Source organism: Arachis hypogaea, chromosome 13 (assembly GCF_003086295.3).
Source record: "Arachis hypogaea cultivar Tifrunner chromosome 13, arahy.Tifrunner.gnm2.J5K5, whole genome shotgun sequence".
Lineage (NCBI taxonomy): Eukaryota > Viridiplantae > Streptophyta > Magnoliopsida > Fabales > Fabaceae > Arachis > Arachis hypogaea.
This window is the reverse complement of record NC_092048.1, coordinates 43,594,996-43,622,201: the sequence shown is the minus strand read 5'-3', so window position 1 is coordinate 43,622,201 and position 27,206 is coordinate 43,594,996. Positions and strand designations below refer to the sequence as shown.

The following is a 27,206-nucleotide window of genomic DNA, read 5'->3' as shown; positions in this document are numbered from 1 at the left end:
TTAAGGGTTGGACTTGTGCTCAATTGGATGGGTCTAGGAGGATAGTTTGGTACTCTAATGAGAATTCTATGTGCTTACCACCCGGAGAAAATTACCATGATCAATTAGAAGACAGGTGTGAAAATAAGATATGGGATCCTGTATCACAATATGAAGGCCAATTTTGGGAGCTCATATCTTGGGAAGAACTTCACCCAAGCTTGGTGAAGTCGGTTGGAAATTCTGACAACCGTTTGAGGAGCAAGCATCCTTGGGAGTTCAAGGATGAGTACAAGCACAAGCCACCTTGACAAGGAGCCTCCCAAGTATTTTTAATCAATGAATGAATTGAGTTGCCATTGTTAGGTAGTTTTCTTCTTTTCATACTTTTGCATACCTTGCTTTGATTGATAGATTGCTTGTTAAATTCATGTTTTGATTTAGAATACTTGTTTTTGAATCGCATTTTGCTTGAAGTGCAAGTTTTGTTTGTTTTGTCTTTGAACATTTTTTTCAAAAACCAAAAAGATATTTTTTTTAAATTTGAATTTTGGTTTCTTTAGAATGTTTATAGGTTAGGAGAGTACCCTGTTTCTATTTTATGCTTTTATGAAAAAAAAAGAAAAGAGAAAAGGGTCACCCCATGTGTAAGCGTGGATGACGCGTACGCGTCACTGGTAATTATCGCATACCCACGCACGAGCGTGAGCGATGCGTACGCATCAAAAAGCTTATGTTGGGACTCCTGGTACAAAAACCAGAGAGTTGTGCTAGAGTGGTACTGTTTTAGTGCGAATAGCACAATTTAGCTCCACGCGTACGCGTGGTCGATGATGCGTGAGCATCTTTCCTATCTTTTCCTAGTTAATTTGCATTTAATTTGTTGAGTTTAATCAAGAATTAATTATCTTTTAGTCACTATGGATGCTATTTTGAGTCTTGTGCAATTCTGTTTATTTTAGGTAGCATTCGGTTGGATTTGATGGAGCTTCCGCAGAAAAAGAGAAGAATGCTATATAGGGCAGGAATGACTTAGAGGATGGAGAGGAAGCTTGCACAAATGGAATCAGCACAAAGAATTAAAGGAGATGACAGCGAGGAGCGACGCGTGCGCGTGATTTGGAGCTTTCCATGGTGACGCGTGCGCGTGACACGCGAAGAAGACCATTGACGCGTACGCGTGACATGCGCCATGTGTAGAAAACGCTGATTGCTGTAATTAATTCGAATTTAAACTTTAATTTTTATAAATAGGAAAAGATATTATTTTAGTTTTAGAAAATAGAATTTAAAATTAATTAGGATTAGATATAAAAGAGAAAAGAAACTTTTCTTTGAAGGGGGGAACATTAGTTAACTTTTCATTCCACCTCAGCCCAATTTACAATCCTTATTTTCTCTCTGAACCATGAGCAACTAAACCTCCACTGTTAAGGTTAGGAGCTCTTTCTTTTGTATGAATTGATACTATTATTTTTCTATTTTAATTCATGTACTGATTTATATTTCAAGAATTGTTTTCGTACTTTATCTTATGAATTTGGGTGGAACGGAAGTATGACCCTCTTGCTAATTGAGTTCTTGTATAACTTGGAAAAGCTCTTTACTTGAACAACAGCTTGAAAACAATTTCTCCTAAATTCTAATTATCTGGACTTAATGGGATACATGACATATAATCCTCTTATATTTGGGTAATTAGGATTTTTGTGGCATATAAACTAGAATTGAACTTCACCCTCTAATTAGAATTAATTGACCAAGAAATTGGCGATTGATGAATTTTAGAGGAGACTAGAAAGGTCTAAGGAATTAGGGTCTAGTCACATATAGTTTGCCATGAATTAAATCTTGCATGATTAAAATAGTTAGTAATAAAAGTCAATGCGGAAAATGGATAACTCTGAAGCCTTAACTGTTTCTCCATATTTTATTCCCAACTTATTTATTTGCCTGTCTTCTGTTTAATACTTTTTGAACTCTCAAATACTATTTTCTGTTATTCTAACTAAGTAAATCATTTAATCATTGTTGCTTAGTCCATTAATCCTCGTGGGTTCGACCCTCACTCACCTGAGGTATTACTTGGTACGACCCGGTGCACTTGCCGATTAGTTTGTGGTTATAAATTCCGCACCAGTCGACGCTTACGCGTCACTTCCCCTTTTGGCTGTTCGCGCGGGCGCATCGCCCATGCGCATGCGTCGCCTTCGTGCCTCAGCTGCCTTGTTTTTATTTTGTTCCTTTCTTCTCTTCTCTTCTCTTCTCACCTTTCGTAACTCTTCTTTCTTACTTCTTTTTATTTCTTCTTCTCCCTCTTTTTAAGTTTCTAATTCTCCTTTTTCCTTATTTTTCATTTTCTTTTGTTTGTTGCATTTGCATACTTTTATTCATTACATTTTAACTTTGTTGCTTGTCCTTATTTTCTTTCTTAAGTTTGTTATTTTCACATTGGTGTTGACTTCTCTTACTCAACTGTTGAATATTTCTTGGATCATTTTTGTGCTTTTTGACTTGTTTGATATTGTTGGGTGATGAAATTTCTAAGTCAGTGCTTAACCTTTGATGATTCTTGCATCCCTTGTGCATTGATATGAATTTGCATGTCTTTCATGACCCACTCTTTCTTGTTTGAACTTGATGCTCAACATGCTCTTCATGTCATTTACTTGTGCTTTTGACTTTACTCTTGCATCAAGTAGTAGTTGATGTGTCGTGGCTTACATTGCTTTCTCACTTACATGTGTAGCTACCATGTAGTTGAGAACCTTACTCTTATTCGGAATTAGCCCCCGCCTATGTTCTATTTGCTTTAATATCTTGTTGTAGGCTTAATTTTCTTTCTTTTTCTCTCCCTTTAGGCCGGCCACCAAAAGAGGAAAGGAAAAGCTTCTAAATGGGGCAACAAACAAGTCTCTCCGCACAACCTTTTGAAGGAGCTCATCAGTTGTAGCAACCCATCCACCCTGCTCTTCTTTGCATGCACCGAGGATGGTGCAAATTTCTAAGTGTGGGGAGGTCGTCCGACCGACCTCCGTGGGTAACCACTTCCTTTTTCAACACCAATTCTTAATTTTCTTTGTTAGTTATTGCATTGCATGATAGGTTGCATGTTAGTTAGAATTTGTACATATTTTACCACTTCTTTTTATGTTAGGACTACTTGGTTAGAGTGATGATTTCTCTTCCAAGAAAACTGTTTTAGGGCACCCTACCAATTTGAAAATTTTTTTGTTGAACTTGCTTGAAGAATTTATTTTGGAACATGGTTTTGAGCTAAGAACACAAGCATGTGAGTTTTGAGCCCGATTGTGTGGTTGCATCTTATAACCACTATTTTCCATTTTTGTGTGTATTGTTTTCTTTCTATAATTGTAATATTTGATTTGTTTGATTCTTTATGTCCATTATTTCGTGTATGAATGCATTTATATGATTGATGCCGTCATTTTATTTAGCTCACTTACCCAAATAGCCTACCTTTCATCAACCATTATTAGTCAATTTTGAGCCTATTTAATCCCTTTTGTTCTTAATTTTAGCACATTACTATCCCTAAGTGAAAAATAATAAATGTCCCTTAATTTAGATCTTTGATTAGTTTAGGCTAGTGAGGGTGTGTATCATTTGAGTATGGGAAACTTGGGAACATTTGTTGAGGTAAAAGTGTATTTTGTATTTTTGCTGAAAATCATGGGAATTGGGTACATGCTCATGCATTAAATATGTAAAACCATATGCATTGATACGTTTGTATATACTTTAGTAAAAAAATGATAATATATATATATAAAAGAAAAAGAAAAGTAATAAAAAGGGGACAAAAATACCCCAAAGTAAAGTAATAATAAGCAATGCATATGGAATGTGAATTAAAGAAAATACAAGAGTATGTGAAAAAGTGGGAATCATGGGTAGCTAGGTATTGTATTAGAATTGTATAGGTTGTTATATGTGTTTGGTGAGAGCTTAGGTTAATCAAAGATTCAATTTCAAGCTCACTTAACTATATGCATCCCTATCTTTACCCTAGCCCCATTGCAACCTATGAATAAGCCCTCATGATAAATGTACACATGCATTAAATAATTGTTGATTGTTAGATAAAAAACAAATTTTGGAAAGCATGATTAGAAGAAAATTGAGTGAATCAACCTCATACACTTGAGCGACTAGAGAGGATACACTTCCGGTGAGGGTTTGATGCTCAATTCCTTGTTTCCGGCTTTCATGAGCTTTTTTCTTGCAAGTCTATTTGAACTTCATTTTGATATTTGAATTGGTAGGATTCATGAATAATCATACTACTTAGCCCTGCATGTTCATATATGTTCTTGGAGAATTGATTTACTTTTAACCAAGTAGGTAGAAGCATTGTGCATTTAGGTGCATTCATATAGATAGGTGCATATAGTTTATTTGCATTGAATAAATGTTCATACCCCTTTTCTTGTCTTTCTTGGTTTAGCATGAGAACATACTTAGCTTAAGTGTGGGGAGGTTTGATAAACCCCAATTTTGTGGTTTATCTTGTGTTAAATTCGGCGAATTTTATCATATTTTTCCACATTTATTCAATGAAATAGCATGGTTTTGTGAATTTCTCCTAATTTGTGCTTAAGAGTAAAAAACATGTTTTTTAGGCCTTCAAATCGCTAATTTTAATTCACTTTAATTCCATTCGATACCTTGGTATGTTTGTTAAGTGATTTCAGGATTAGAAGGCAAAGATTGGGTTGAAGGAATGAAGAAAAAGCATGAAAAATGGGAGAATTCATGAAGAAATGAGGGTTTGCTGAACTCAAGGCTATGCGCACGTGTCACCCATGCGTACGCGTGAGAAGAAGATTCGCCAGCGACGCGCACGCGTCACCCACGCGCACGCGTGAAGACGAATTTCGCAATGTGACGTGTACGCGTGACCCATGCGTACGCATGACAAGCAGCACGTGACCAACTTAAGGGCAAAACGCTGGGGGCGATTTCTGAGCTGAAGGAGGCCCAAATCCAACTCATTTCTGATGCTTTTGGACCCAAGGATTTCAAGGGAATGAGGGGAGCAATTAGAATATTAGAGTTTTCATCATGTTGTAGGTTAGAATTCTAAAGAGAGAAGCTCTCTCTTCTCTCTAGAATTTAGGGTAGTTTAGATTAAATTTCCTTAGATCCAACTTTAAATTTTTGTTTTTATTTCAATTCTCTTTATATTTTAATGTTCTATTATCTTAATCTTCTTAGTTTTTCTTGTTAATTTCTTATTTGCTCTCTTTTATGTTTATGAACCCTTGTTGATTTCAATTCCTTTTAATATAATTTTATGTTTCCATGTCCTTTTATGTTAATCTTAGTTACTATTGTAAATTTCTTGTGTATGTTAGTTATATGTTTCATTAATTCTTGCAATTTATGATGTTTCTTTTATTGCACTCTAGGTGTTTGATGAAATATTTTCACTAGTTTTAGAGTAGTTTTCTTTACTTTTGGCCTTGCTAAGGGAATTGAGTGACCTTGAGTTATTGGGTCTCATTGAATTGGTGATTTGAGAACCCTTAATGGTCAATTCGATAACTATTGACGCTAACCTACTACTAAGTCAATTAGTAGCTAGGTTAGGACTTATGGATTGATGTTGATCAAGCTTATTTGACTTACTTCAAGCATAGAAGTAGACTTGATGGGTTGGTCCCTCATAATTGTCAGTGCATGGTTTATAGACAAGGATGGTGATCTCAATTCCTATGCCTAGCCAAGAGTTCTTTCCCTTTCTTTACTAGTTCTTGTCATTTACTTTCTAGTTATTTACTTTTCTTGTCAATCACCAAATCAAACCCCCTCGCCCCTTCATAGCCAATAATTGATCGCTTCATTGTAATTCCTTGTGAGACGACCTGAGGTTTGAATACTTTGGTTTATTCTCATTGGAGTTTGTACTTGTGACAACTAAACATTAAAACTTTGATTGAGTATTATTTGTTGGTTGGGAACTATACTATCAACGGAATTATTTGTGTGAAATTCCTAACCGACGGTAATACTCTTTCACTCCGACCTTACTTCCAGGCTCACACTATAAATGTCTGAACTAATCAACCCATGAAGCACATCTTACAAAAAATAGACATAGTAGGAAGGATGCTACAATGGGCTTGAAATTCTCCGAGTTTGATTTGAAATGCGATGCTTGGACAACAATCTAGTCCCAGTATCTCGCTGACTTCGTGGCCGAATACACTGAAAGTCAGAAAAGTCCGACAACTTGGAGCTTATATATAAACGGGTCATCCAATAAAATCGGGAGCGGAGCAAGTGCAATCATGGAAAATGAGCAAGAAACTCGGATAGAACTTTCACTAAGGTTCGAATTTTCTGCTTCCATTAACGAAACAGAATATGCATGAAGCCTTGCTTGATGGCTTGAAGCTGGCTAGAGAAGCTGGGACAGAAAGGCTGATAGTGTTTAGTGACTCCCAAGTAGTAACTTCACAAATTAATGGCACTTATCAAGCCAAAGATCCCAATATGAAGAAGTACTTAGAGGAAGCACGAGAACAACTAGCACAATTTTCGGAAAGAGAGGCCCGACACATAGCTCGAAAATCCAATGCCTGAGCAGATGCCCTCTCCAAGTTTGCCAGCACTAAGCCATGGGGCAACAATAGAAGTCTCATCCAGGAAACTTCCACTCATCGTCAGTGTCAAAAGGAGATGATAGCTCAGACATAATGGCTATATTCAACAAAAATTTAGGATGGATGACTCCCATAGACAACTATCTTAAATTTAATATCATTTCTGAAGGTGAAAAATAAGCACGAAGACTCATAAGGAAACACAAAATTATACCTTGGTCCACAACATTCTATACAAAAGATGGATATCAATACCTCTATTAAAGTGCGTCCCGACCACTAATACCAAGAGGTCCTAGAGGAAGTACACAATGACATATATGGAAACCACTTAGGAGCCCGATCACTAGCCAAGAAGGTGATCCAAGCCAGCTTCTTTTGGCTGACTTTGCAAAGAGAAGCGGTCGAGTTCATCAAAAAATGCCCGCCTTGCCAGAAGCACGCTAACCTCCATATCGCACCTCCCAAAGAGCTTATTAGCATCACCTCAACATGGCCATTCGCAAAATGGGATCTCGATCTTCTCGGACCATTCCCTCAAGCTCTAGGACAAGTAAAATACCTCATAGTAGAAATTGACTATTTTACTAAATGGATTGAGGCGAAACCATTAGCGACCATCACAGCCCAGCAAAGTCAGAAATTTCTCTACAAAAATATTGTCACAAGGTTTGGATTTTCACACTCCATCACCACAGACAATGGAACTCAATTTACCGACTCGACCTTCAGGAACTTGGTGGTCAGCCTCAAGATAAAGCACCAATTCACATCGGTAGAATACCCTTAGGTCAATGGATAAGCTGAAGTTGCAAATAAAGTTATATTGGCTAGGTTGAAGCGCCGACTACAAGAGACAAAGGGAGCGTGGGTAGACGAGCTTCCTTAGGTCTTATGGACATATCGGACAACTTCTCATTCCATAATAGGGGAATTGCCTTTTCGACTTGCTTATGGCGTAGAAGCCATGAGTCACGTAGAGATCGCCGAAGAATCTCCAAGGGTTATATTTTATAATTGAAGGGGTCAATATCCAAGCACAAAAGGAAGAACTCGACCTCTTTTCCGAAGTCTGAGAACAAGCCCAGATCAAAGAAGAAGCACTAAGGCAAAGAATGGCTCTAATGTACAATTAGAAGGTAATCAAAAGAAGCTTTACCACGAACGATCTTATACTGATCTAAAATGACATCAGGATACAGATGTCGAGTGATGGAAAGCTACTTGCAAATTGGAAAGGACCTTGTAAGATTGTTGAAGTCTTAGGGAAAAGGTACTACAAAAGTGTCCGACTTACAAGGGAAGAAACTCCCAAGGTCGTGGCACGCATGTAATTTGAAGAAGTACTATAGTTATGAAGCGCACCTTGTTTCCTGGTGTACTCTTTTTCCCGACTTCATGATTTTCTCCCAAAAAGGGTTTTTTCTTAAAGGGGTTTTAACGAGGTACTATTACAAGGGCTAAGGGTAGACAAAAATCCTTAGTAGCAAATTTATGTAAGATATTTTTCATTTATCAATGATAAATTCACTTTTTCTTTAAAGTTTCCTACACAAATGCATTAATTCGAAAAACTGCAAAAATCATTGGCTGACCTAGAATGGTCGGCAAGATGAAGTGACGAGGTACAAGTTAATGTAAGAAGTTATATAAGCAATTCATAAAACCGACCACAAAATTAAGTCGAAACAAAACAAAATGTAGAAGTAACTTGGTAAAGTCCGATTACACGAAGTCGGGACTTATAAAGGGAAAACACTATCGTGCACCAGCATCGCTTTTAAACTTAGCGAAAAAAACAACATTAAAAGTTGTCGAGGCGCAATCTTCAACTAAACAGCTGTATAGACTAAAAGTCAATTCAAAAGAAAGCAATAACTTAAGACCTAAAATCATTATCAAAATGAAGAAAGGTTTTTTTGCAGAGATTCTAAAGTTGTTTAAAAACCACAAATAAAGCAAAATAAAAATTTTCCAAAACTAACTACCGAGACCCACAGGTCGGGCCATACACATAAGAAAATTATAAAGGATAGAGCTCCTCGCCAGTAATAACATCCTGAGGCTGGGAAGAAGAGGACAAGATCGAATCAGAGGGAGGAGGCCATTCCTTAGGCGGGGATTGGGTAGCCTCATCATCCATTTGGATAAACCTCTGAGAAGCCACCTCAGACTGGGGACTCGAAGCCTTAAGGTTGGGAATAAGAGCACCCTCGTTCTCCTCGGGGGGAGGGGCAGGAACTATCTTCCCATCTACCACAATATTATTAGCAGAGATCGGGAAAAGGTCAATCTCAGGAGTAAGAATTTGAAATTGAGCCTTCAGATTCTCCACTAGCTCGTCCATCCCCTTAGCAACACTATTCTCCAAATACTTATAATTATCCCTTGCCTTAGCAATCTCGTCCACCAAGTCCAGCCTTTCTCCGAAGATTCTGGTGTAACTCTGCTCAGCTTTCTTCTTTAAGCCCTCAGCTATAGCCAAAGCCGCCTCGGTCTGCTTAATCTTTTTCCAGACTTTGGACAGATCGGACACTAGGGTCTCCTTCTCAGCCTCCAACTCTTTTTTCATTTCCCTCAAAGATGCTGCCTCAACTTGCAAGTTAGCTAGGGTGCTCTGAGTGGCACCTAAAGGGGTCTTCTTCAGCTCCTTCAACAAGGCTGTGTAGAGCCCGGCCGTCCAAACCCCTCTTCGGGCCATGACCTGGAGGTAAGATTCTATAGCAACATCATCCATATTTATGATACTGTGAGGAAGGATGTGCTTTTTACTCCAAGCTAAGGCATCAAAACCCTGTTCATAGATGTCCGAGCTCGACGTCTTGCGCTTCTTGGTGGTTGGCTCAGGATTTGAAGAGAGTGGATAGTTTACTTGTTTTAAAAGAGGAGGTACTTGTTTCTCTGGGTTGGGAGAGATCGGTCAAGGACCTGGGTCGGGTGTAATTTTCACGGAAGCAGAGGCGCCTGAGTCCGACTTGGAGGGCGAGGCCACCCCCCGGTCTCTTGTAGTTGAAGATTGCGAGCGAGTCCATAATGTTTTCATCGCGGCCGACTTAGGAGTCCTTTTTTCTGCACGACATCAAGAAATCAAAACAAAGTTAGAAATGAAATGTAGGAGTAACAATACCTCAAACGAAAATAGAAAGAAGGCTACCTAGCTCGGATTGGAGTTGGCTGGGGTTCCTTAGAAATTTCTTAGTATCCAAATAAGGAGCACGGCCCCAACACTCCTGGAACAGGGCAACTACACTCTCTTCGAGCTTGTCTAAATCGTCCAAATTGTACTTAACTATTAACAATTTCTCTTCATAGTATAAAGGAAAATGGAGTTCATCATTCTCATCAAAGAAGAAAGGTCAGGCATTATCAACAGCTTGGATTTTGAAGAAATAATTCTTAAAAATCATGGAAAGACTCGTCAAAGATGGCAGAAACCTTTCTCCCCTGTACAGCCCAAAAAGAGACCTAGTCTTATTTCTTGGAACTAAAAGCCTTGGTAAGAACAAAAAGATAGAAGAAGACCTTCAGAGAAGGTCGGACACCAAGCTCTCGACACAAAAGCTGGTATATTTTCAAAAAACCCCAAGAATTTTGATGCAGTTGGGTAGGAGCGACATTGCAAGTCTAAAGGACATCAATTTCAAAAACGGAAAAAAGGAGGCTGACATCTAGCTTAGTAAAAAAGCAATCATAGACATAAAAGAAGTGAAGCTCCGACTTATCAAGTCGGGAGAAGTATACCCTCTCCTCGGGATCAAAAACAATTATCTCATAATTTCTCTCATCCTTCTGATTTACACACAACCTAAGATGTCTACGAAATTGTTCAGCATATTCTCTATCAATTCAGAGACGGGAGTAAGGATAGTTATATCTACCCAAGTCAGGTTGGATGGAACTTTGGTTGACATATTGTGAATTACAGATCGAGATATAATCACATAAAAGCTATACCTACAAATACAACAAGCAAATTGTCAAAAAAGAACTCAGACACCAATCAAAGGAAATTGGGTCATCATCAACAATTTGAAAAGGTACGAAATCAAAAATTTCTTACACACAAAATACCACAACATACTTCCAAATACAGAAATGGTGTCACTCCCAACCACTTTAAAGTAACCCCATTTGGGGGCAAACACAGCTACGAAATTGAAAACGCGAAGGGCACAATTGAATGGCGAAAACACAAAAGGTCGTCCTCTCGAAAAATGCAAACCAAATCTTGTAAAGCTTCGATATGAAGGAATCTTGAACTGGGAATGGTTACATGAAAGGAGTTCAAAGAAAGTGAAAGAAAGAGAGAAAGCAAACATTTTAGAAACGAAAAAAAAGGAAGAGAAAAAAAGTGAAGAATTTATAATATACAAGGAACAAAAGGGACATTTATGCACCCCTCTTTAAAAGTCACACAAATCCCCAAGAAACTGCCGCATAACGACGCTACATAATTAAGGAAAGCAACATTTCAAAAATTTTGAAACACGTCGAGTACCTGGCTTCTGGAAGGCGACGTACTCGACGAAGGAAGCTGGGGACACAAATACTCGAGCCTGACCTTATGAAGGTTCGGACTCAAGTAAAGGCATTGTTCATACCCTGACCCAAAAATATAAAGTCAGGCCCAATAAGAAAAAAGGCCTACCCAAAAAGGATGTCCACTTCTACTTGCCCGACCTATCAAGAGGTCAAGTACGACAAAGGAGGTTTAGCCCACTTATCTGAATAAGTAACTATCTCCCTAAATCTCTTCTACTATCTCTACTATGTAGAAGATAGATCTCAACAAACTCCCAAGATAAAGGGAACTGTTATCCACTAACAAAGGTGGAACTACTTCAAAAAGGTAGTTATCTATTCTGCTATAAATACACTGACACTTCTCAGGTATATTCAAGTCCCAATCTGCTAAAAACCTACTTAAATTCCTTGCTAACTTAAACATCGGAGTTTCTTACAGGTACTACTCCCACCTCTTCACAAGGAACTCGGACGGCGACATTTCAGCACCAGTACAAGTCGAACGTTGCCTCAAAAAAAATCTGCACCTCACATTCAGGCCCAAATTAGCGTTTCAAGTAATCCCTAGAACATGTACTTTTGTTCATTTACTTTTAAAAAAAAAAAACAGAAAAAAATTGAGGCCGACCACTAAACTACACGTGAAGTATGATTTTCTTTTGGTACTGGAACAGGCCAAAGCCCAAAACAGAAAATAATAGCTACATGTGTCCAAAGCAAAGGACATAGTGTTGTTAAGCCCAACATGAGGCCCAGTCTAACATGGACTTAGCGGATTCAAATCTAAAGAGCTCATTGCTCAAAAAAGAAATTTCTAGAAAGCTCGAGGTGTTTGGAGGCAATGGTGGATATTTACGGTCTCATCATTGGCGTCAACCCTTTGAAGATGAAGAAATTGCAGCAGTCATGGAGGCAGCGCAGGGGGTTGAAGTGGAAGCTCGAAATATGTTTGTTATTGTCGTTTCTCCTTTTCCTTTTTTTCCTTGTGTCCAGCTGTTCCTCTGTGTTGTGAGTTGGGCAGGTGCCTAGCCCATGACAACGACAAAAACAAAAAAAAACAAAAAAATTCAGTGGCGCCTAACTGCCATTCAAACCTTACGAGTAACTACCATTCTTCTTCTTCTTCTGACTAAAACGGCAGAAGCAGAAGAACCACAATGCACTCTCCCTTTCTCACTGCAACTCATCCGCCATGCTCAAAGGCAAGCTCAAGCTTCCACGTCCACTTCCAAGTCCCGACCAGCTTGGCAGCTTGATTGCTGGAGGATCAGAATCCGAAGAGTTCGAGTTTGGCGAAGAGCTGGAACCGATTCATCCAGCTGCATTACGGTTGCACAGAGAGAGTGATGATGCTGATGAAGCTATAGATAACGATGATGACGGTGGTGGTGGTGGTAATGGCATGGACCATAAAACCCGGCAGAGGCCGCGTAAGGACACCATTAATCCGGTTTCCGTGTTGAAGTCCACTTCAGAGGAAGAGAAAAGATCTGATTTAGAACATGAGGTCACACGTGATTTTCAACTTTTTTTTTATGGGTTTAATTTATGAAATTATTATGTCACGAACGGAGTAATATTTGAAAATTAAATGTGAAATTCTTTTCGATGCATGATTTAAGTTGTTAAAACCTAATCATTTTCAATTTTCGAATCCTTTTGCTATTAATAAGTGTTAAATGTTCATCAATCGTTGTTCAATTATTTGAATTCTTTGTTATGTAGCTTTCTCAAAGGGAGATTAATTTGGAGAAGTTGCAAAGAATTGCTAGCACTGGTAGTCCTGATGGAGGAGGTTTGCGTGCAATAGCGTGGAAGGTAATTCAGCGTATTTGCTTGATGCAAGTATCAGACTATCAGTAGGCCAGTAGCTTTGATTTTCACGCAAACCTAAATCTTAGAAGAATTTATCTTGTCAATTTTTAGCTGATACGAATTTTTAACACTGTTACGCTAAATTTGTATCTTAATGAGAATATCAAATGCTTTAATTTTAATATTTAGATAAGTAACACCAATCTAGGGGGAAAATTTTATCTATATATGTTTTGGCATACAAGCAGAGCTAATTGTCCTGCTATGATTCAACATATCCAGCTTCTCTTGGGTTACTTACCTTCATCTCAGGACCTGTGGGAGAAGGAATTGAAAGAGAATAGACAAAAGTATTCTAATCTGAAAGAGGAACTTCTCCTGAATCCAGTAAGATGCTTCAAATTTGTAATTCTTAACATAAGCAGTTTATATTCATATTAACTATTAGTTTTACTGCGAAATGTGATATGTATTTTAGCTCGTCTTTTCATTGATTGTTTTATTGTTGAATCTAAGACAGTCAGAACATATCTGGAGGGAAGGCAAAGAATTAAGTTCCGCGAACCAGCACAAGGAAGGTGACAGTGATGGCCTGTTAAGGCGACATGAAATTTCTCAGGAAGATCACCCTTTGAGCCTGGGCAAGGCTAGTCTTTGGAGTCAGTATTTTAAGGTAATTTTCTCCATTTCAAAATTTTTGGATAGAGAAGTCAATATTCTAATTACTGTAAGTTCGTATATTCTAGTACACGGAGACAATAGAACAGATTAATAGAGATCTGCAGCGGACACATCCAGATATACCATTCTTTTCAGGGGAGTCATCATTTAGTCTTAAAAATAGGGTAATTTAATCTCAAAATAGAATGCTAGTTCTCTTTATAATTCGGTTTCACCGTGAAGTAATACTTTTCAGTGTTAGGGTGTTCGTAACTGATTGAAGTTTTTCATTTTTTCTTTGACCATAGGAAGCAATGAAGAATATCCTTCTCCTGTTTGCAAAATTAAATCCTGTAATTTGTTATGTGCAAGGCATGAACGAAGTCTTGGCACCAATATACTATGTATTTACTATTGACACTCACAAGCAAAATGCTGTAAGCACTTTCTTTGTTTTTTTTTTTTTTTTTTTTTTTTTTGGTCAGCACTTTCTTTGGTTAGGTATACATAATTGTACGCTTATTTTTTTGTACATATATATCTTGTTTTGTTTCAATTAGGTGAGTGCAGAAGCAGATAGTTTTTTTTGTTTTGTTCGAGTCTTAGGGGACTCGGTGGATCATTTCTGTCAGCAATTGGATAATAGTTCAAGTGGCATCCTTTCTACTCTTTCCCGTTTGTCAGATTTACTGAAAGTAAATGATGAGCAATTGTGGCATCATCTTGAGTTTACAACAAAGGTTACCACATCCAACTTTTTTGTATTTTTAATTCAAGTTGTTCAATTTATTTCTATTTGGAATTGATGCTTTGAAGCCTGGTGATGAACAGGTTAAACCACAATTCTATGCATTCCGATGGATTACACTGCTACTCACACAAGAGTTCAAATTTGAGTCTATCCTGAGAATATGGGATACACTTCTGAGTAATCCTTTTGGTGTTCAGGTCCCTCAATTGAACTCCGAATGAAGTTGTCGTTTAGAAGAAAATTAATGCTTAATTTCATTTGTGTGTTTAGAACTTCTCATACTTGTTATTATCTATTGTGTTATATAGGATATGCTTCTTCGTGTCTGTTGTGCAATGCTACTTTGCGTGAAAAGCAATCTCTTGGGTGGGGATTTTGTGGCTAATTTGAAGCTTTTACAACACTATCCTGAGGATATCAACTTAGAATACCTTCTCCAGGTAGCCCAGGACATTAGTCCTGACACTTCTTCTTATTGCTTATCCCTTTGATTGATTTATACATATCCAACTCCTTTTTGTATAATTGCGTTATCATGTTTTGTAAACTCAATGTTAGTTGAATACCTAATAGAGGAAGAAAATTTCTGTCATAAATATCAATATAAGAATTCGTAAGCAAAAAGCATCATGAACTTGAGTGGTGAGATTTATTTTTCTATAACAGTGACAAAAGTGCAAGTAATAGTTTGTGTATAAGCGTATCTAAATATTGATTTCAAGTAAATTTTACAATATATATGTTATTAAAATTAATTAAGTACAACAAAATTAGACATTTGTGAAAGTGATAGTAATTTTCTTTCATGAAACATTTCAAATTCAACCGATTTCTTATAGGATGTTGCTACTATATAGTTTTTCTTACCCCAGAAACTAATGAAATCACTGATTTTTGGTACTCTATAACTTCAATGAACAATTAAAGTATGCTTAGTTTGCATTTATATAATTTATTTTTATATTCAGTGTTTTATATTATTATTGTTATTGCAATACAAAATTCTATAGATAACATTTGTTCCGAAGATTACCTAAAACGGATGATTCGGGTCTGGACGTGAGGTTAAGACTCTTTCTGCTATTGTGTTTGATGTCTTCCTTGGAGTAGTGAAACCGTCTAACGTCTTTAAGTGAGGATGGGGAGCTGGTACTTGAAAGGAACTCTAATGCTGTAAAGGTTTAATGTAGGCTTTGAGTTCTGAGTTGAGAAATACCTCAACCTGAGGGGTATTTGTAGTTGGAATGGTGGCTTAGTGTTCACTCTTGTAATCTCAACTTTTTTTGGTGGGTTATTATCTTCTCTTTTTGTCTTGGGGTTGTTAAGATCTCGTATTTAAATCTATGAGCATTTTAGTAGGAGCAGTTAAGATTTTGTATGTTAAGTTAGACCAATGAGATTGGACATGTTGATGAGGTGAGTTTGGATTCCATAGAGTAGGCTTTAGTCATTTTAGGCCTAGTTTTGAGTTGTAGGTTAAGGTATGAATAATGTCCCTGCTTGAGACCGAGTTCTTGTAAGTCGGGCTCGAGCATTCAACCAAGTCATTTTTGAATCTTACTATTGTCGCTGGCACAAGTCGGCTTCTCGATGTGCTCTGCTGGCAAAAGTCGGCCAACTCGACGTGATTTTGAAATAATGTGATATTACACTTCTTCGTAACTGTTTGTGCGCTTTTTAGTTGCTTTGTTAATTATGTCCATCATTCAAATAAGAGTGAGATAACACTTTCCCTCTTACTAGCTATTTATAGCCTTTTTTTTCTCTCTTTATTGCCTTCGTTTTGACATTCTTTACTCCTTCATCTTTATTGCCATTGCTTCTTAAGATTTCATTAAGCGTGTTTCACTTCATCTCCTTTCTTTCAGGTTTTGATGTTAATATATAGCTTGTGGATGACCTCATAATTTGTTTCTTTTTACTGCATGATTTTTAATTCGTCATTTCCAACTTTATTATCTCGTTTGGTACGAGTTATTTTAATTAGAGAATTGCTTTTATGTTTCGATTTTGTTCGAATCGTTTTTACAATCCTTTCTTTTCTTTCTAACTCGTTTCTATACGAATTGTTTGGTTGGAGGATTGTTTTTACGTTTTGATTTTGTTCGAATTGTTTTTACAATTCTTTCTTTCATTTCCAACTCGTACATATGGTTGTCGTTTTTGCTTTTACCTCTTTTTAGGGCTTTATCAGCTCTTACGACGCATGTTTCAACTTACACGATTTTTACTTGTCATTTTCAATGTTCTCCTAAATCGTTTTTTGTACGAGTTGTGGATTATATGGTTGTTTTTATGATTTTGATTTCACTTCAATCCGTTTATACAATCCGTCTTTGAACTCAGTCCTCGCCGCTTCATAGCCTCGACTTTCAAAGTTAGTGTAGCTTTCAAACATGAGTTTAAGTCATGTAATTCGGATTTAATGAGGACTTATAGAAATCTTGATAACTTGCTTTATTAATCTTTTAAAAGCAATTATAATAGATGGCTAGTTGCTACTAAGAGATTTTTACAAGTAAAACTCTTGGTCCTTACTTCGATGCATCACTAAGAACTCCTTCAGTAAAATCTTAAACTTGGAAAAAGTGTGCAGCAGAGAGAGGTTCGCTTTCTAGCTGTAGTATCTCTTAAATTGCAGACATAGTATGATCTAGGTAGTAGATCGTTTTTGAGCAAGTCACATATTTTGTGGTAGTTCTTTCCCAAGTCTTAAGTGACTTTGTTAGGATCCTTTCATTTTGTTAGTTTTTCTTTGTCCAATTTTGGCCCGATGTCATTTTTGGATCAGGATGAGATCGCCAGTTGATAAGCTTTTTCATATCACCTTCTTAGTGTATTTCATAGCCATTTTTGGTTTGGAAGCTCCTTCTTGACGTCGTACCTTAGGAAAGAATTTGGATTTTTTTTCTGTAAGTTTGGAGGTTTTCAACTTCATTATAGAGTTTGATTCTTAGGCTTTCTTTGTTTGCCCATGTTGGGATTATTGATTCAATGTCATGGGTAGGTAGGTAAGATGGTTCTTCATTTGTGGACTGGGGAGTTGTTAGATGTGCCTGTGGCCTTTGTCCGAGCTCTAATGTGCTAACTCCTTTGCTTCTGAGGATGCTTCTATAGTTAAAACTTTTATTGTAGCATTCTTTTTTTCGACTGTTGATCTCAATAAATGGTAGTTATCACCTTCTTTGTTGGAAATCTTATACATAGATGAGGAGTGGATACTACCATAATTAGTCGGTTTAGTGTTGTCCGACCTGATAATGCATTGTTGGTAGATGGAGTGTCTACCCCAATGTAGTCAACATTGACAGTGCAAGCTCTAAGACTTTTGTCGAATGTGGTATAAAGGCTTATGTACTTAAGAAGTAAGTTTGGTGTTTCTCCTAATTCGAATAGAGTGCCTGTGTATGTCTTTAAGTCCTTTTCTTCTAATCGGAGCTCGTTGAAGACTGATTTGAAGAGAGGATGTCTACAAAATCCTTAGGTCCACCAATATTTTGTGGAGGTTGGCATTAGATAGGACTATTTTTATCACTAGGGGATCATCATGGCCGGGAGATCCGCCTTTAATATGTTCTAGTGCAAAGGCTATAGTGTAAAGGTCGGATTTTGTACAGTTTTTTTCGACTTGAAGACTTATTTGAGATATCTTTTCTGAGACAACTTAGTTGTTCTGCCTTTAGCAAATTCTCCCGTGATGATGTGGACATGTCGGTCTGGGGTGCTTATTGTAACACCCTATCACATAAAGTCTTATGCTTAAGTCATAAAATTGAGGTGGCAAGGTATAACGACTTTTAAAAGTAAAAATATATATATATAATAATAGTTGAAAGGAATTTTATAACGAGGAGCCTTTGAAGGAAAGTCTAAAACAAAAGTGGTAACGTTCACGTAAACGGAAACTTGCGTACGAAGAAATGTAATATATATATATATAATAAAAAGAGAGTGTGAAGGATACAAATATTCAACCTCAAAGAATATTTACATAAGTATATACAAGATAAACCCAAAAGGCCTAAAAGACAGCTTACAGAATCTGTTTCTCCAAATCAACCTCTAAGAGGGACATAACATAATCTATACAATGGAGATATAATGTATCTACACATATATATATCAAAAATAAAATAGAAACCCATAAGGCAAGAGTTCTTCGTTTCAGAAACTTCCAGAATGCCTCAGCGAGTTACCTCACATCTTGCATCTAAAAAATCACAAATATTGTATGGGGGTGAGAACCAGAGGTTCTCAGCATGGTAAGGTGCCCACATAACTAACATATAATGTTTCAGGAAAGCCAAAGGCGATCCTAGAACTCCGATACTCATATTATAAAACTTAAACTATAATTTTTAACCATAAATAAGCCATAATTAAAGTATGTTAGCTAAGGGTCTTAAAATTCTAATTTAAACTTGACTTGATCCTTTAGCTTCTCACCTTCCTCCGTTCTTCCAAAACTCCAGAGCACAGACAAGCAAAAACAAACAAAGCAGACACAAATAGAATTCAATTATAGCAGGTAGCAAATTTAGCAAGTAGACATAGTAATTCAAATAGGCAAAATTCAAATAATGCAAACTCAAACAACACAAATAAATGCACATGATGAATGTCTGTCCTATGGTTGATGATATCATCTGTCGGTTTTATAGCCAACCCGACATGTCCTGGTAACTAACCATGGATAGAAACACCTATTGCGGAGCAAATGGGTTTGAGCTACAACCCCCCATTCTACTACCCGCTTAACCCAGAGACAGTGGAATAATCACTACTGCGGCTACTATCCAGGCGGGTGTTTAAAAGGTCAACCTGGAGTAGGTAGAATCATCCACTACTGACTTGGAGCAAGCAGGATGAACCACAATTCTTGCTACTGCCTAGGTATCACAATCACTGACCTGGAGCAAGTGGGACGAACCACAATCCTTGCTACTGCCCAGGTATCTCATTCAAGAATTCATTCAATCTCAAGTCAATCATTAATTATAATTCATCAACATTTCATCATCAATCATTCTCATGTATCATATTCATTCGAAATTCTATAATTAACTCAGTTTTTCATATTTCTCCTTCGTCATCTCATACCCGGAACAAGTGAACATCGTCACTGCCTACTACCTGGGGTTACAGTCACATTCATTTACAAACCATCATTTCCGCACTTTTCAACTTAAATCACTCCTTCACAATCTTTCTTCACTTGCAAATTATTATCCTGTCAATGTTCAACTCTCTCACTATAATTAAAACTAAGTTTTAGGGTCTTAGAGAGCAAAAATAGAGGTTTAGAGGTTCAAAATCATGTTTAAATAACAAAACTTAAGTTGCTGAAAAACAGGGTCTCGCGTACACGGAAGTGTAAATTTTTCCAACTCGCGTACCAACAACAACAATTTCACCCATTACAACCTTATTCCTAAACATACCAACAATTCTAATTCGTACATTATTAATATCATCACAACATCAATCAACTTCATTATTACAACATCAATCAACTTCATTCAACACATATCACAATTAACCAAAACCATCAAATATGCACCCACATACAATTCATCTTATCCTAAGTCCTCTAACTTAAGTTTTCACGACACATTATATTTTAATTACGAGAAACTGACCAACGGAGGAGCACCCAAGGGTGTATTGGTAAATTTCTCTTTAATAACACCTCGTTGTAAGTATAGCTCTACCAACAACAATCCTCGGGGGGTCAAATTTATAAGGGGGATTTGGTTGTCACAAGTTCAACCCCAATAGAAATAACCGAAGTATTCAAACCTCGGGTCGTCTCACAAGGAATGGGCAAACATGTGCTTCGACATTGGTTAGAAATTCGGGGTTGTGAGTTATGAGCATGAAACTAAATGAAAATCTTAACAAGCAAGTAGTCTTAAATTGCAATAAACTAATTCAACCACCTAAGTAAAACTTGAGCAATTCCAATGAACAAGTAATATTCTATTTAATTCTACTTAAACCAAACAAGTAACTATAACTAAGGCAATTGAAATTAGAAATTGGTTTTCAAATATGAATGATAAAGACAACTCTTGGCTAGGCATGGGAATTGGAATCACAATCCTTGTCCAACAACTATATCTTGACAATTATAAGGAACCAAGCTCATTAAGTCTACCCCCAAAGTCTTAAGCACGTGATATCTACCCCTAGACTTGAAGTACGTCAAATGGCTTTGGTCACATCAACCCATAAGTCCCAACCTACCTACTGGGTTGGCGTCAATGAGTATCAAATTGACCACCAAGGGCTCCCAAATCATCAAATCCATTAGACCCAATGACTCAAGTTTACCCAATTCCCTTGACCTAGGCCAAGAATGGAAAAGACTGCTCCATAATCAAAGTAAACAATTCATCAAACACTTGGTAAGCATTGATAAAAGACATGTTCAAAATAGCAATTAAATTGAATTCCACAAATACCCACTAACAATTATCAACATATAATTAAGCAATCAACAAGATTAAACATAGAAATCATCAATGTAACATCAACAAGTCAAGATTCATAACATTCAAGAAATGGGTATGAGATGACAATTGACAAGAATCATAAAACTATCACTAAATGTAAGCAAGATTGTAACAAGGAATTCAAATTGAACAATTAAAACTGTAATTAACAAGATCCAATTCACAAATCAACAAGGGAAGATCAAAATGGAAACTAGATCTAGAGAGGAACAAGGATTTCTCTCTCTAGAATAACCAAAGAACCTAAAACTAGCTAAAATTGTGTCCTAGTGTAAAATGAGTGATCTCTCTTTTTCCCCTAGCATCCTTGGGTCTTTTCCATGCAGAAACAACTTGAAGTTGGGCTTCCTTGGCCTTAAAAATCGCCAGGCACGATTTCTCTTAATGAGGTCACATGCAGCTTCCCACGCGTGCGCGCCATGCGTGCGCGCGCACCGATTACTTTTGTGATCCACGCGTGCGTGCCAGTTGCACGTGCGCGTCGATAGGAATCTTCCAATCTGTGCGGATGCATCCATCCTTTCGTGCCGCTTCCAGCCAATCCCATCCACGCGTGCGCGTGGAGTGCGCGGGCGCGCCGATGCTGCTGCTCCCAAGACTTCAATTTTTCATGTTCCTCCCTTTTTGTACATACTTTCTCCCTCTCTTCTAAGTCATTCTTACTCTATAATTCTTGAAATTACTCAACAAAAACATCACGGCATCGAATGGCAATAGAAGAGGATTAAAATATGACAATTTCAAGGCAAAATAAGCATGTTTTTCATCATAGAGTAATATTGGGAAGTGAACACAAAACCATGCAATTCTTGTGAATAAGTGTGAGAAATATTGATAAAATCTCCCAAAATAAGCGCAAGATAAACCACGAAATCGGGGTTTATCAAATCTCCCCACACTTAAACCAAGCATGTCCTCATGCTTAAAATAAAAAGACCAAAGATTATGATGGGAAAGGATTTATGAAATGCTAAGTACCTAAACGGATGCATGCAACTAATGTAAAATCATCTACCTACTTGGTCAAAAGTGAATCCATCCTCCAAGAATACATGTGAGCATATAGGGTGAAAATAGTATGCAATTCATGAATCCTACCAAATTGAACATCACCATGGAGTGCATATAACTTGTTAAACGAACGCTTGTGAAAGCCGGGAGCAAGCATTGAGCCTCGAACCCTCACCGGAAGTGTATCCGCTCTATTCGCTCAAGTATATAGGGTTCATCACTCAATCTCCTCCTAATTATGCTTTCCGAGATTTGTCTTTCATCTAATCAATCAACAATTACTTAATGCATGCTTACAAGTATCATGAGGTCTTATTCATGGGTTGTAATGGGGTTAGGGTGAAGGTAAGGATGTATATGGCTAAGTGGGCTTAAAATTTGAGTCCTTGATCAACCTCGGATCCCACTGGACACCTAAAACAACCTATACAACTACAATACATTCCTAGCTACCCTTGAATTTTACCCTTTTTACATACTCATGCATTCTTTTCAATCCACCTACTATATGCATTGTTTTTATTACTTTATCTTGGGGCATTTTTGTCCCCTTTCATTGCTTTTTTTTTTTTTTGACATTATCATCATCCCCAAAAACCAAAGTGTCAATGCATACGGTGTAATCATTTAGCACATGAGTATGTTTCCAAAATCCTAAAATTTTCAATTACACTACAATTACATGCCTATATACCTACCTGAATTTCCAAAGTATACCCCCCTTATTTGAATGATACACATCCTAACTTACCTAAGCCAATCAAGGATTCAAATTCAGGGACATTCATGGTTTTTCACTTAGGGTTGTTGATGTGCTCTGTTTAAGAACAAGAGGGTTTATCAAAGGCTCAAAATTGGTTAGCAATGGTAGATATAAGGGTTAAGGCTATTTGGGAAAAATGATTGTTGAAATGATGGCCTCAATCATGCAAATGCATTCATACACAAAGCAATGGACATATAGAATTAGACAAAGCAAGGATCACACTCATAGAGAGAGAGATATGCACACAAGAATGAAAATAATGGTTAAAAGATGTAACTATGCAATAGGCTCAAAACTTTCATGCTTGTGTTCTTAACTCAATCACTATGTTCCAAAATACATTCTTAAAGCAAGTTTACTGCAGAAATTTTCAAAATTTTGGTAGGTCACCCAGAACACAGTTTCTTGGAAAGAAAGTTATTGTTTTGACCAAGTAACTCTATAGAAACTAACAATCATGCAAAGAGTATTTACAAGCAAGACTAACTACACATGCAATATATAAAAAGAGAAAGATAAATCCATGGGTATTGAGGGGAAGAGAGTGTTACCCATGGAGATCGGTCGAACGACCTCCCCACACTTTAGAAATTAGCACAGTCCTCCGTGCTACGAATGATACGCAAGAGACGGTCGGGACCGGAGTCTTCACTACCCCCTCCATCAGAACTTTCATCGCTTGGGTTCGAGGTGGATGTGAATATCTTAGGTTCCTCCATGCTAGGGGCAATACAATGCAGAAGTTTCTTGATGTAAGTATATCGGCGGTGGTTACGCCTCTCATATCTATCAAGCTTCCGATGAAGATCTTCCATCCTTTGATGTGTGGATCTCAGTGGTGGTGATGATGAGCTAGAAGGAAAAAGAAGTGGCGGGACCATGTCGAGGCTTGGTTTGTTCATGGGAAGATATAGGTATTTTCCGCTTGGGATCACATCGCCCTTAGCCGGAACCATAATCTTCTTATCTTTGGCTTCCCAAGAAACACCTGCAGCAGCGACTAAGTCAGATACCAAAGTTGGAAATGGCAGGTTACCCCGGTCATGAACTTGACTCATCGCTTGCTTGACAAGAGGTGGGATGTTCAGCGGCTTCTCCGTGAGAATACACCAAACAAGTAAGGCAAGGTCTGCCGTGATGGACGACTTGTGAGTGCTAGTTAGCACATAGTGAGATAGGATCTGGGCCCAAGCTCTAGCTTCCACAGTGAGGAAGCGAGCGTCAATACTCTTGGGCCTCATCCGCAGTCGACCTTGGATCCAAAAAGATTCTGGCTCAGCAATGACTCGGAGGATCGAGTCCCAATCGAATCCATACTCTTCTCGCTGATGTAGGACTTTTTGGTAGCCATCCATGTCACTTGGCACTGGTAAAACATTAAGCACTTGCTGAAGAGCCTCTTCTGAAACTGAGACTTGCTTACAGCGCATGTATACCGATTGAAGAGAGGAAAGGTGGTAGTTAGTATAAAATTCTTCCACCCAAGAGAAGTTGATTTCTCTTGGTTTCCTCAAGAGAAACTCCCATCCTCGCTGTTCAATGCGGGGCAGAATATAAGGAGCAATCTTGTTCGGCGGAGCGAGCAGATGCTCGGGGTGATAGTTCCTTACTGCTATGGAGGGGAACGTAAGTTCACAGAAGCGGTTAGGGAACCTTGAAGAGTCTCTTGCCGGTTTGCCCTTGTCATTCTCATCAATAGGAGCGGGTGTCTTTCCGTTCTTTGATAAGGGTTTGGCTCCTATTGAAGAACGCGCCTTAGAATTTGATTTTTGGGGTGCCCTCCTTGCGGCCGGTTTCCTTGGAGCTATCTCTTTGCCTTTCTTGGTGGCCATCCTAAAAAGGAAGAGAAAGAAGGAAAACATTAAACCCAAAAAACAATTTGATGAAAACATGCAAGTGACTTGTAATGCCCATGATGAATATGAAAGCAAGGGGTATGTCACTTGTTATGGGATACAAGAGAAAGTAAGACATGCAAAGGCATGAGAAGAGTAATCTCAAGCATCCTTAATAAGAAGCAAGTCATGTTTAATTAATATGGAATTGGCAAGTATAAACTTGAAACACACAAATTAGACTCAATGCATTTAAGAAGAAACAAGTGAATGAGGAAGGAGCACCAAATTGAAAGTACATGGCTAAATGGAGCTAAAATGGGGTGCGTGCATTTCCTTGAACACTTGGCGTGCAATAATCAAGCAATGAGCAATTATGAGATACCAAACCAATTTAAAGCCCAAAATGAAACATCAATCATCACATAAGCATCACACAATGGTAAAAGAGTGACAAAAGATCTAGTGATGCAACTAAGCTCAAATTCAACATCCATGGAGAAATAAAGAAAAGAGAGGGAAAATAAGCAAACAAAACAAGAAGCATCATCATCAAGTAAAAGAGAAACTAAGTAAGGCAGCAAGAAGCATCTTATTAGAAGAAATAGCATAAAGAAAAGTGGAAGTAAAGGAAAGGAAGAAGTTAAACCTTGAGGAGTATGAAAAAGCAAGGTCGAATCTTCTTTTGCGAAGATGAGAGAGGAAATAGGAGAAGTGTAGAGCCACCGGAAAAGGGTGGTTGTCACCGGTGAGTGGCCGGAGACAATGGTGGTGGGTTGTGTAAGAGGAAGAAGAGAAGAGAAATGATGGAGAGAGTGGGAGAATGAACTAAGAAAGAAAAAGAAGTGTGAGTGAGAAAGGAAGTGAAACGGCGCGAAGTATAAAACTGACTCGCGCAACCGGCGCGCGCGCGCAAGGTGCGCTGACGCGTCGGTGAAGGTATTAGCTGAGGGCGCGTGCGCGTCAGTGGCGCGCGCGCAAGAGGAGTTGTGCCCCAGGCATAAAAGTGGCACAAACTTGGCTCAAGTCTCTGGTTTTTGTACTAGGGTGACCCGGGGAGGCATGCGCGCGGACGCGCACCATGCGCGGACGCGTGCTTGTGTTATTCTACAGCTGGCGTGGGCGCGCACTACGCGTGGACGCGTCAGTTTTAGCACAAAGTTGGCCTAATCGTGGCACAACTCTCTGGTTTTTGTAACAGAGACTCCACATAGCCCCATCAGCGCGCGCGCGCACTGTGCGCTTGCGCGTCGATGGTCAACTGGCAATGGTGCGCGCAGGCGGCATGTACGCGAACGCGTGGTGCCTGGCGCGAGTTGGGCACAAAGTTGGCCTGACTCTCAGGTTTTTGGCCTGAAAATGGAAATTCGCAACCGGCGCGCGTGCGCACTGTGCGCTTGCGTGTCGGTGCCCTTTTTCAAAGAAAAATTTTGTTTTCTTTATCTCTTTTCACAACCTATCTATATGAGCATTCTACCTATCTAACAGAATCAACAAAGCTAGCATTCCTAAGCACTCAATCAATCATCAAAAGATCATAAAATTCAAAGAACTAAAGATACTAAAAGATGGTATAAACAAGGAAGATCTTACCACGGTGGGGTGCCTCCCACCAAGCACTTTTCTTTAACGTCCTTAAGTTAGACGGTCCTCTTCTTAAGCTTCATCTCTACCTGGTGCATCCTCCAATATGTATACCTCTAGATCCCTTGGAGGTTTGCAACCATGATATTTCTTCACTCTATGCCCATTCACCTTGAAAGTTGCTTCACTTTTGGGATCAAACAATTCCACCACTCCGTAGGGCTTTATTTCTTTCACCTTAAAGGGTCCTTCCCATCTAGAACGGAGTTTGTCAGGCATAAATCGGAGCCTTGAGTTGTAGAGGAGGACTTCATCTCCTTCTTGAAAGTCCTTCTTCCGAATGTGATGGTCATGGAATGCTTTAGTCTTTTCCTTGTAAATTCGGGCATTCTCATATGACTCGTTCCTCAAACACTCAAGCTCTTCTAGTTGTAACTTGCTAGCTTCACCCGTCTTGGCTAAATCCATGTTGCACTGCTTTACCGCCCAATATGCTCGATGCTCAATCTCCACCGAAAGGTGGCATGCCTTACCATAGACGATCCGGAAGGGACTCATCCCTATCGGAGTCTTGTAGGCCGTTCTGTATGCCCATAGTGCATCTCCTAACCGGAGGCTCCAATCCTTTCTTTGTGGATTGACCACTTTTTCCAAGATTCTCTTGATTTCCCAGTTGGACACTTCCGCTTGCCCATTTGTTTGCGGATGATAAGCAGTAACGACCTTATGCGACACTCCATAGCGCTTGAGCAATGCTTCTACCTTCCTGTTACAAAGTGGGATCCTTGGTCGCTCACGATTGCTTGTGGCGACCCATAACGGCATACAATGTGATTCCTAATAAAAGAAACAACGGTATTGGCGTCGTCAAGGCGAGTAGGCACGGCCTCCACCCACTTTGACACGTAGTCAACCGCTAACAGAATGTATAGATACCCACTAGAGTTAGGAAACGGTCCCATAAAGTCAATGTCCCATACATCAAATATCTCACAGAACAACATAGGTTGCTGAGGCATTTCATCCCTTTAGGATGTGTTTCCTGACTTCTGACACTGATGGCAAGACACACATAACCGGTTAGCATCCCTGAATAAGGTTGGCCACCAGAATCCACAATCCAAGACCTTTTTAGCA

General features: G+C 38.5%; 1 protein-coding gene across 2 annotated transcripts; it reads left to right on the top strand.

The window, feature by feature from the left end:
- The first annotated feature begins 11,973 nt into the window (after positions 1 to 11,973).
- On the top strand, positions 11,974 to 16,020 carry LOC112738233 (uncharacterized). 2 transcript variants are annotated; one of them, XM_025788581.3, is made up of 9 exons: positions 11,974 to 12,639; positions 12,858 to 12,950; positions 13,230 to 13,334; positions 13,468 to 13,620; positions 13,694 to 13,792; positions 13,916 to 14,044; positions 14,168 to 14,347; positions 14,439 to 14,555; positions 14,667 to 16,020. In XM_025788581.3, the coding sequence occupies exons 1-9, from the start codon at positions 12,325 to 12,327 to the stop codon at positions 14,847 to 14,849; spliced, it is 1,374 nt and encodes a 457-aa protein (XP_025644366.1). In that variant the 5' UTR covers positions 11,974 to 12,324; the 3' UTR covers positions 14,850 to 16,020. The 2 variants fall into 2 exon arrangements, with proteins under 2 accessions (XP_025644366.1, XP_025644368.1); XM_025788583.3 differs by lacking the exon at positions 13,694 to 13,792.
- The last annotated feature ends 11,186 nt before the right edge of the window (positions 16,021 to 27,206 follow it).